The 11,640-nt window shown below is 45.9% G+C and overlaps 1 protein-coding gene across 1 annotated transcript; it reads left to right on the top strand.

The window, feature by feature from the left end:
- Positions 1–2,117: 2,117 nt before the first annotated feature.
- On the top strand, positions 2,118–7,186 carry SOX4 (SRY-box transcription factor 4). Its single transcript, XM_070777646.1, has one exon. It carries the CDS (start codon positions 2,922–2,924, stop codon positions 4,365–4,367), a length of 1,446 nt encoding a protein of 481 aa, XP_070633747.1. The 5' UTR covers positions 2,118–2,921; the 3' UTR covers positions 4,368–7,186.
- The last annotated feature ends 4,454 nt before the right edge of the window (positions 7,187–11,640 follow it).

The following is an 11,640-nucleotide window of genomic DNA, read 5'->3' as shown; positions in this document are numbered from 1 at the left end:
TAACTTGGGTAGCTACTGGTCAAAAATTATTTGCTTCTACCCACAAAAACATTCTTGTTTGTGGTTGATCCTTAGAGATCCAGTCAGATGTTGCCAAAGGGTGTTCTTTCCAGTAAAATTCTACATCTGACAACCTGGGCCTCTCCCCAGCCTACATACTCTAAAAGTTTGACAAGATTAATAGAAATCTGCTGCCCAGCACTAGTTTGATCAGAATTGAAAGCTGACTTAATTATGTTAGGTTAGCCCTACCTAACCACTTATCACTGGCTTATAGAAAAACAGTTTTACTATTATAGTTTTAAGGAATACCAATCTTTGTTATAATTTTAATTTTCATACCTTAGAACAAAAGAGATGTCTGTGGCCAAATTAACATGTATTTTGACTACCTGGGAACTTTTTTTTGCCATATTCTTCACAATGCTCTTCATGAGGCTTCTTTTCAAATCATCAGGATGACTGGGTTGCCAGTGTGGTCCTTGGATGGTTCACATCCATGATCTGTGATGATTTTTTCACATCAGTGACCTCCCTCGATTTTAGTCGAACAACATGCTGCTTTTACTAGAGGGAATGTCTCTGGAATCTGAATTATCATGAAGGATAATATAGTATTCACTGAGGGCTTACTATATATCAACCTCACTGAACTCCCACAAAACACTATATAAAGTAGTTCCTAGTGTTCCCATATCACTGATGAGGAAAACTGAGACTTGGTCACATCCCCAGAGTCACAAGACTAGTAAGAAAGACTAGCAGCAAGGTCTAATATAAATTCAGAAGTTCCATTCTTTTTTGCTACTAGTTATCATTGCCTTTTACAGTGTCTCTTTGCTTTGGCCTTTTAATTCCATTTGATTGAAGTAACGAACATATAGGAGAAAATATAAAGGAGAGGAGGAGGAGGGTTTGGGGAAGAGAGGATGAAGCGTGAAGCTATCTTTAATTTTGAAAATGTGGAAAACTAATACTTACAAAGTAAAGCTGATTCCCATCCTTTACTCACCATTATCTTCTTACACAAAACTACGGAAATTCTCCTATTAACTATGGAACACTGCCTATTGTGTTCCAGTGGAAAGCTCCTCTGTTTGGGCTACCCAGGATTTACGACTGTGTGTGCTGTGCTGTGTGCTCAGCCGTGTCTAGCTCTTTGCAACCCTGTGGATTGTAACCCATGAGGTTCCTCTGTCCATGGGATTTTTCCAGGCAAGAATACTGGAGTGGATTGCCATTTCCTCCTCCAAGGGGATCTTCCTGGCCCAGGGATGGAACCCAGTCTCCCTTGTCTCCTACATTCTCAGGCAAATTCTTTACCACACTGCGCCACTAGGGAAGCCCATCCAGGATTCAAAGGGGAGTTTAAATCATTCAATAACTATAGTTAACCCCTGTTTGGTTAAGAGAGCAAGAAATTATTGCCCCCCAAAATCCTCTTTTCTGCCTTCCAACAAACAGCACCAAAATAGCTCTGAAGGGATTAACACAATACATCAACATCTGTGCTGTACCTGGAATTGTTAAAATAATAGTGATGACAGGTGTCTAGGTACCACTTTCTTAATGGTTTTCAATATCTGTTGATTTATTTTCATAGCTTTCCCTCCCTCTTTTACATCCTTGGCTTTATGAAGGAGCCGAGGAACAGATTTTGCACTAAAGGCTGATTCTCTATTCCAATACTGAAAAGAACTAATAAAAATAATCACTTGGCTTTTAAGCAGAAAGCTTCCATTTACAGTATTTCACCCTTCCCCCTCTTCTAAGCCCCTTGTTATCTAACATAATGGTTAGAATACATTTCCGTCTCTCCCCTTAATAATTTCATGCATTAACATCCTCTTCACACACCACACACACACACGCAGGCACGCACAGCAAAAGGAAAAAAGAGGCAGCAGAAATCTCAGCTGTACTTCTAGCCCTTTTAAAAAGTTTGCTCTGTAAATTGGAATGAGGTCAGATTTGGAGCTTCTCATTGCACGCGGAGATTATTATTGCATCGGGTTCCAAGCCAATGGGAAGCCCGGGGGAGGGGCTTGGCACGAGGAAGCGTTGGTTACAGCGGCTGATTGGCCGCGGCCAAGACTGGGAAAGGATAAAGAGGCGCGAGGCGGAATTGGGGTCCGCTCTAAGCTGCAGCAAGGGAAACCGTGTGTGAGAGGAAGAGGCCTGTTTCGCTCTGGGTCTCTAGTTCTTGCACGCTCTTTAAGAGTCTGCACTGGAGGAACTCTGCCATTACCAGCTCCCTTCTTGCAGGAGGGAGGGGGAAACATACATTTATTCATGCCAGTCTGTTGCATGAAGCCTTTCTGGCGTCCTACCTTGCAACAAAATAATTGCACAAACTCCTTAGTGCCGATTCCGCCCACAGAGAGTCCTGGAGCCAGAGCCTTTTCTGCTTTGCATTGTAAGAGAGGGACTAACTGATAGAGACTATGTCGCTTTCCTGAGCTTCTGAGAGCGCTCGCGAACTGGAATCAACTGCTTCAGGGGAAGGAAAAAAAAAAAAAAAAAGACTTGCCTGGGAGGCGGCGAGAAACTTGTATTGGAAGCTTCAGCAACCAGCATTCGAGAAACTCCTCTCCACTTTAGCACCGTCTCCAGGACGCAGAGCCGAGAGACAGCGCAAACTGCGGCGCGGTGAGAGAGAAGAGCTAGAGAGAGGGAGATTCTCCAGCCTGGGAACTATAACTCCTCTGCTTGAGGCGGAGTGCTCCCGCCCCGCATCTTTTTGGAGACTTTTCTCTCTTCGCCCACCTCCGCCCCGGCCAGGAGTTGAGCCGCCCGCTCGACCGCCGCGCACGTCCCCTCGCTCGGCGTGCGCTTGGTCCCGGGAGCCAGGAGGGCCCGGCGATCGCGCCGCGGCCGCCGCGAGGGTGTGAGCGCGCGTGGGCGCCCGCCGAGCCGGGGCCATGGTGCAGCAAACCAACAACGCCGAGAACACGGAAGCGCTGCTCGCCGGCGAGAGCTCGGACTCGGGCGCCGGCCTCGAGCTGGGCATCGCCTCCTCCCCCACGCCAGGCTCCACCGCCTCCACGGGCGGCAAGGCCGACGACCCGAGCTGGTGCAAGACGCCGAGTGGGCACATCAAAAGGCCCATGAACGCCTTTATGGTGTGGTCGCAGATCGAGCGGCGCAAGATCATGGAGCAGTCACCCGACATGCACAACGCCGAGATCTCCAAGCGGCTGGGCAAACGCTGGAAGCTGCTCAAAGATAGCGACAAGATCCCTTTCATTCGGGAGGCGGAGCGGCTGCGCCTCAAGCACATGGCTGACTACCCCGACTACAAGTACCGGCCCAGGAAGAAGGTGAAGTCCGGCAACGCCAACTCGGGCTCCGCGGCCGCCGCCGCCTCCAAGCCTGGGGAGAAGGGCGACAAGGTCGGTGGCAGCGGCCACGGGGGCGGCGGCGGCGGGGGCAGCCACGCGGGGGGAGGAGGCGGCGGCGGCGCGAGCGGTGGCGGCGCCAACTCCAAACCCGCGCAGAAAAAGAGCTGCGGCTCCAAAGTGGCGGGCGGCGGGGTCGGCAAGCCCCACGCCAAGCTCATCCTGGCGGGCGGCGGCGGGAAGGCGGCGGCGGCGACCGCCTCCGCCTCCTCCTCGTCGTCGTCGTCCTCGTTCGCCGCCGAGCAGGCGGGGGCCGCCGCCCTGTTGCCCCTGGGCGCCGCCGCCGCGGCCGCCGACCACCACTCGCTGTACAAGGCGCGGACTCCCGGCGCCTCGGCCTCGGCGGCGGCCTCGGCCTCGGCCGGCCTGGCGGCCCCGGGCAAACACCCGGCGGAGAAGAAGGTGAAGCGCGTCTACCTGTTCGGCGGCCTGGGCGCGTCGTCCTCGCCCGTCGGCGGCGTGGGCGCGGGGGCCGACCCCAGCGACCCCCTGGGCCTGTACGAGGAAGGGGGCGCCGGTTGCTCGCCCGACGGGCCGAGCCTGAGCGGCCGCAGCAGCGCCGCCTCATCGCCGGCCGCCGGCCGCTCGCCCGCCGACCACCGTAGCTACGCCAGCCTGCGCGCCGCCTCGCCCGCCCCGTCCAGCGCGCCCTCGCACGCGTCCTCGTCGGCCTCGTCCTCCTCCTCCTCCTCGTCGTCGTCCTCCTCCTCCTCGTCATCGGGCTCGTCGTCCTCCGACGACGAGTTCGAAGACGACCTGCTCGACCTGAACCCCAGCTCAAACTTTGAGAGCATGTCCCTGGGCAGCTTCAGCTCGTCGTCGGCGCTGGACCGGGATCTGGATTTTAACTTCGAACCCGGCTCCGGCTCGCATTTCGAGTTCCCGGACTACTGCACGCCCGAGGTGAGCGAGATGATCTCGGGAGACTGGCTGGAGTCCAGCATCTCCAACCTGGTCTTCACCTACTGAAGGGCGCGCGGGCTGGGAGAGAGAGGGACGGGGCGGGTGGTGGGGTGGGGGGAGGACCTGAGAGGAAAATGAAAAAGAAAAAAAAAAAAAAAAGCGAACAGAGAAAAGAGTTGCAAGAGAAAAGGGAAAACAAGAGGGGGGGAAAAAAAAAAAGGAAAAGGAGAAAAAAAAAAAAGTGAGCAGGGCCGGCTTCGGCCGCGTCCGGGTGGTCGGAGAGCAACGCCACGGCGTCTGGGGACCCGCGCTCCCAACCCCCATCTCGCCGGCCGGAGAGACGCGGCGGAGGCGGAGGTAGACAGGGGCGACCTTTTATTGTTGTTCTTGGTGGTGTTGATGGCGAAAAAAGCGACTTCGAGTTTCCTCCCCTTTGCTGGAAGAGACCCCCCCCCCCCCCACCACCACCACCACCAGCCCTTCCAACGAGCTTCCGGACTTGTGTGCACCCCCGGCCAGAAGCCGAGTTGGTAGTTTTCTAGCGACTGAAGGAATCGTCTGTTCCTCTCTGATCGCTCCCTCGGTGTTTTGGGGCTATTTTACTTGGTTTTTTGTTTTTTTGATCCGGAGGGGAGGGGGACTCCGGCATGCCCCCGGAGGGGTTTTGTTCTCAGCATCCTCGCCCCCATTCTCCCCCCACCCCCCACCCTCCCAAGAAGACCGAAGGCTCCGGGGCGTCGAATTTGACCGCTTGCGGGGATAGGGGAGTCGCAAGGGCCCCAGCGCCGGGACTGAAAGACTCCACGCTGGCGTATTCCCGTTTTGTTTTTGGAGGGCTTTTTTTTTTTTTTTCCCCTCCCCCTCCCCCGCCTCCCCCCCCCCCCTCTTTTTTTGCCTTTTTTTTTTTTCTTCCCCTGCCCCTGCAGCCAGAGGAGGAGACGTTGAGTGACCGGCGCTCGGAAATGACCCGAGAACCTAGTTGGAAAGCCACACCAGCCAGGACGAGGGGCGGGGAGGAGAAGGCCACGAACTGGAAGGGGGGCGAGTAATAAAACTGAAATGGATTTGCACGTTCGGGAGAAGGTGGCGGCGTCTCCTGGGCCTCCGCCTCCTGCATCTCTGAAACCAGTGAGGTGAGACTTCACGGCCCCGCAGGCGCGGAGGAGAGGAGACTGTTCGATGTGGTACCCGGGGCAGTGGAGGGCGAGTGGTGTCGGGGGGGGAAAAAAGGTTTTTTGCTTCTCTTAATCGGAATCGTGATGGTGTTGGATTATTTCACTGGTGGGGTTAATATAGCATGTTATCCTGTCTATCTTTTAAAGATTTCTGTATTAAGACTGTTGAGCAGTTTTTAAAATAGTGTAGGATAATATAAAAAGCAGATAGATGGCGCTATGTTTGATTCCTACGACAGAAATTATCACCAGCTTTTTTTCATTCTTAACTCTTTAAAGGATTCAAACGCAACTCAAATCTGTGCTGGACTTTAAAAAAAACCAATTCAGGACCAAATTTTTTCTCAGTGTGTATGTGTTTATTCCTTATAGGTGTAAATGAGAAGACGTGTTTTTTTCCCTCACCGATGCTCCATCCTCGTATTTTTTTTTCCTTGTAAATGTAATCAGATGCCATTTTATATGTGGACGTATTTATACTGGCCAAACATTTTTTTTCTTATTTTGTCCCTTTTTTTTTTTTTTTTTTGCTTTCTTTTGCTTTGCTTTCTATTTACTTCCTTATTTCTTCTTTCCTTACTTTCTTTTTTCTTTCGTTTCTTTTTTTTTTTTTTTTTGGTAGTTGTTGTTACCCACGCCATTTTACGTCTCCTTCACTGAAGGGCTAGAGTTTTAACTTTTAATTTTTTATATTTAAATGTAGACTTTTGACACTTTTAAAAAACAAAAAAAGACAAGAGAGATGAAAACGTTTGATTATTTTCTCAGTGTATTTTTGTAAAAAATATATAAAGGGGGTGTTAATCGGTGTAAATCGCTGTTTGGATTTCCTGATTTTATAATAAGGCGGCTGGTTAATATCTCACACAGTTTTAAAAAATCAGCCCCTAATTTCTCCATGTTTACACTTCAATCTGCAGGCTTCTTAAAGTGACAGTATCCCTTAACCTGCCACCAGTGTCCATCCTTTGACCTCAGCCCTATAAAAAGGGGAGGAGAATTAGCCAAACACTGTATGCTTTTAAAGAAAAACGAGTTTTTTTTTAAACAAAATACTGTTTTATGCAGAGGCTTTAAAACTGGTGCATTTACAGCAAAAAGGGATCCTGTAGCTTTAACTTGTAAACCACATCTTTTTTGCACTTTTTTTATAAACAAAAACGTGCCGTTTAAACCACTGGATCTATCTAAATGCCGATTTGAGTTCGCGACACTATGTACTGCGTTTTTCATTCTTGTATTTGACTATTTAATCCTTTCTACTTGTCGCTAAATATAATTGTTTTAGTCTTATGGCATGATGATAGCATATGTGTTCAGGTTTATAGCTGTTGTGTTTAAAGATTGAAAAAAGTGGAAAACATCTTTGTACATTTAAGTCTGTATTATAATAAAGCAAAAAGATTGTGTGTATGTATGTTTAATATAACATGACAGGCACTAGGACGTCTGCCTTTTAAGGCAGTTCCGTTAAGGGTTTTTGTTTTTAAACTTTTTTTTGCCATCCATCCTGTGCAATATGCCGTGTAGAATATTTGTCTGAAAATTCAAGGCCACAAAAAAACAATGTTTGGGGGAAAAAAGAAAAAGAAAAAAAAATCATGCCAGCTAATCATGTCAAGTTCACTGCCTGTCAGATTGTTGATATATACCTTCTGTAAATAACTTTTTTTGAGAAGGAAATAAAATCAGCTGGAACTGAACCCTAAATCTTGACTTTTGTCATTATTATGCCCAAAGCATAAGATTGGAAGGGCCCTAGGGCTTGTAGAGACTACATCATCTGCCCTAGCTTTGAAACAAGTGAGTTCTCAGGCCTGTTACATGCCATCTAATTGAGGAATAAATCTCCTAAATTCCTCTCACTCAGATTGGGCAGGCACTAACCCTGAAACCATGTGTCAACTCTACACGATTTCTAGGAATTTTCTGAGTTTACCCCCATTTAAATCAACGCCCATTGTCTTGAAATTTTAAAAAGAAGGGGAGGGGTAATGTGGACAGAATTCTTCACAGATAAAACCAGGTCCTAAAACTGCTTTCTCCTTGATTTGCCTAGATTTACCATCCAGCAGCAGCTAGAATTGTTTCTCACAGATTAGGAACAAAAAGGCTGTTAAATTATCAATATATTGTGGTGAAAGGCACTACCTGTTATGAGATAAAAAGTTGTAATCATTTTTTTTCCTCAAAAGCAAGAAACTTCACGTGGTGCCAACATCTTTGTGTGCCATGACCAATGTGGTTATTCCTGTCAGTGAAGGAGAAAAAGTACCTGGGATTTTCTAAGGCCTGTTAGTATTTGGTTTGCAGCCTGCAGTTTGCTAAGAGGCACTATTTCCTGTTTACTTTGAGGGTTAACAATTGCTATTAACTAACAAAGCCCATCTTCCCTTCCAAGTGTTTGTTTAAAACGTCTTCTTTATGTCTTCTGGTTTTTCAGCACTGGAGAAGAGAGGGGTTAATAAGACCTATGTGGAAATAACTCTTTAATCATCAAGGTTGCTTGTAGGTAAGGAAATCTCCATTCTAGAATGTACAAGTGGATGAAGAGATTTTTGGAGACCAAAACAAGGAATGTTTTCTGGTCAGTGAAAAGCAGTAATTCTACCCTCCAAAATAATGTAACTACTGCATTTCAGTGTAATTTCATCATTCAAAAATCATTTTAGCTACTAGAGTCCAAATTTTTATTACATGTATTCACTAATACATTTAGTTTTAATTGCACTTGTGTTCTGTAATTACGTTTTTTTTTAATTAAAAAATCAACTTGATATATTAGTCTCTTCAAATACACTTGTCTCTTCAAAGACTCTTCTAATGGCTTTTTGTTCATGGTAGTGATAACGATTGTTTAATTTTTTCAGATCCAAAATGTGAACACCTTGCCATAAATGAAGACTATGTGATATAATTTTTAAGTATATTTTTATTTCATAGGGTTCTCCTGCTAGAACAGCATTTATTGCCCCTTGACTTTCCACATAAAATCAGATACTTTAGCTGTTTAAGAATTTTGATAACATTTCTTTAAAAAGAAAAGCTTAAAACGTGTGATCTTCCTAGGAGGTGATAGAGTAGATGTAGGAAACATCTTTGTACTTCCTTTCCTCTGAATCAGTCTTTATTCATAAGGAACACTTATGTATTAGGTGGTAGGAAGGAATAAATCTGAGAAACCAAACAGTTTAGGATGACTTTTAACTTTCAGATAATTGGGATCAATAGAAGAGGATAAATTTCAGATTTTAAGAATAAAAGCCATTTTTATTTAAAAATACTGTTCTGACCCTGGGTTTGATTAGAAATATGAATTAGTACTAGTTGATAAGATAAGTAGGTTTTGTCAGTTCTAGTTAATTAACCTGTAAGTGGCAAGAAAAAAAATGTAAGCTAGTAGGGTGGACTGAGTGCCTGAATTTTGTGCTCATATTTGGAGGGGGCGGGCAGGGATACTGGAGGTATTAAGGATTTCCAAGGAAAATGGGAAAGCAAAGGGCTGGGAAGTGGACATACACATTTGCCAAGTCTTCCCTGTGTTTATAGGGTGTCCACGAGTCAGAACACGTGGTTTGGATAGTGAACGCTAGGGTTCCAGAATATTTAATCATAATTTAAAATAATTTATTTTATAGGAGCATTGGGATAGATCCAGATGTCAAGAAAACACTTAAGAATTCTGGTAGGGGGAAAAAAAAAAGAATTCTGGTAGGAATACAAATCCATCTCACCCGTTTGGATTTCTCAGGGCGGAAGGTTGGTACACTTTATTTTTCTTTGTGGTTATTTTTTTATGCCTTTTATTTTTTTCATCCTTTGAGTCCTGTACTACAGTATCTCTCTAACCCATATTTACTAATGTTTACCCTACCCCTCCGGGCTTCCCTGATGGCTCAGCTGGTAAAGAATCCAGCAGTAATGCAGGAGACCTGGGTTTGATTCCTGGGTTGGGAAGATCCCCTGGAGAAGGGAACAGCTACCCAATCCAGTTTTTTCACCTGGAAAATTGCATGGACTGTATAGTCCATGGGGTCGCAAAGAGTCCAATTCTGGAAAATTATCTCCCTATCCATTTTCAGATCTTCACTGGGTATCATTTGAAAACCATAGGAGGTGGGGAGAAGCCATTCCAGGCATCAGGGTGGTGGTCAGACTCTGCTGAAAAAAAAACTAGGGATAAAGCATAGAATTCACAGGCTCCATCCAAAGCCCTGCACAGAATGATTTTAGCCCACCTTTCCAGTTCTCCAAAAAGAATTCCCAGGCAGTCATCTCTCCCTTAAATTGTTGGAGGACAGGAAGCATGCCATAAACACTTGGTTTCCCCAACTTTACTGTCTCTGTTTCACTGCATAAAACACATTTGATTGTTATTTGTTAATTTTTCATATACGTTGTTGCAGTGGGCCTTTAAGAGCTTCCAAAATGTCTTTGCGTGTCAGGCTGTATTATGGCAGCTGTGGTAAGGAGTCTTGGATTTATTGAAAGCTTGGGTTACAATGCTGCATCTTAGACCGTCCAGCTATGAAGGCCGTTGGTCATCTCTTAGCCTCCTTAAGCCTCAGTGCTCTAAACTGCTAAATAGAAAGAAAACTCTGGACATAAAAAGCCGTTGTGAGAATCTAGTGGAGTGACACATGGAACATACCTGGCATCAGGCCTAGCCTCTTGGATGGGCTCATTAAGTGCTAGTTCCTTACCTCATGGGTTGTTCTAAAAAGATAATGCATGTCTAAGCCTAGCACAGTGCAAGCAAATACAGCAGGTACCAATTTCTTAAAATGAAATGCCTGGAATCGGTATCTTCCAATCTGGTACATGAGCCCACACATCATAGAATCACCCTAGGATTCTAGCTAAGGGCAGAGATTATGAAGATTATTGGATTCTGGGGGTGGGACCCTAATAAGCCCCCAGATAGCAGGCTCACTATCTGGAATGCGGTATGTGTTCTCCAAGGATGCAAAGCAGTTTTGTGTGTACCAATGCACAAATGAGTTACAACTTGGACCTTAAAAGAACAAATCTGCAGGGTAAAGGAAGGCTTTCACATGAAGCTGGAGGATCTCTGCCTCCATGGTTGTTTAGCATATTTTCCTAATAAATATGCAACGAGGACTTATTCGCGCCTTTTGCTCAATGGAGAAAGGGAATTGAGAGTGGCTCAATGGGGTCACAAGGTCAGAAGTGAGAGAAACCAGCCCTGGAACCCCTTTTCTTGAGCCCTGCTCCTGATTTCCAGAAATAGGTGTCCTCTCTACTTCAACCAGAGAGACTTAACCAGGCCTGGGCCATAGAGGACTGGGAGCCTTCTGACTTCCTGTGCATGTCCCAAGGATGCTCTGTAACCTCCCTCATTGAGAGGGTAAGTGTAAGTGATTAGCTGTGCATATGTATCTATCTAATATATTCCATTTCAATGAATGTTAACTAAGATCAAAGGTCAACTCAGGAACTGAGTTTTAGAAGAAGTACCTGAGGCAGAATAGAATCAACTGTATAAACACGGTGAGTGGAACTTCTGCTTTGTTATCAAAAAGGGAGATCACTGGAAATTATTCAGGGGAGTGTACTCAGACTTTATAGAGAGGGCCGCAGCATACCCATTATACCCTAATGAGATTGACCGTTGACTACAGTTAACTTGAAGGGTTTTATGGTTTCCTGCATGTGTTGTTTTCCTTCTTGATGTTAAGAAGAAGATTAAAAAAGAAACACACCTTCCATCACCAAACAGTATTTCCCAGAGGGCTCTTGGATCACGCTGCTGCATTTTGGTCTCTGTCTTAGTTAACAATGCACCTTCATGCGTGTGTGTGTCTGTGGATCCAGGTGATAATAAATTTAGCCCATTTTATTTTCTTCTGACAGGTTCAATTCAGGGCAGTTGGTTTATGGAGTACTGCCAAACAGTCCCGGCCCAAGTCAAGTCAGGGCAGGAAGCTTCAAGTGAAAGCCTTCCTTTACCCTGCAGATTTGTTCTTTTAAGGTCCAAGTTGTAACTCATTTGTGCATTGGTACACAAAATCGCTTTGCATCCTTGGAGAACACATACCGTATTCAAATGATATTCCATTTGAAATTGTTTTAAGCATAGGACATAAGAGAACAAATACCATATTTATCATCATTTAGCCTGCTTGGGACTTTAGATATTTTCC

The sequence above is a fragment of the Bos indicus genome, chromosome 23 (genome assembly GCF_029378745.1).
Source record: "Bos indicus isolate NIAB-ARS_2022 breed Sahiwal x Tharparkar chromosome 23, NIAB-ARS_B.indTharparkar_mat_pri_1.0, whole genome shotgun sequence".
NCBI classification, from domain to species: domain Eukaryota; kingdom Metazoa; phylum Chordata; class Mammalia; order Artiodactyla; family Bovidae; genus Bos; species Bos indicus.
Note: the sequence above shows the minus strand (reverse complement) of the source record. Positions and strands in the feature narration are given on the sequence as shown.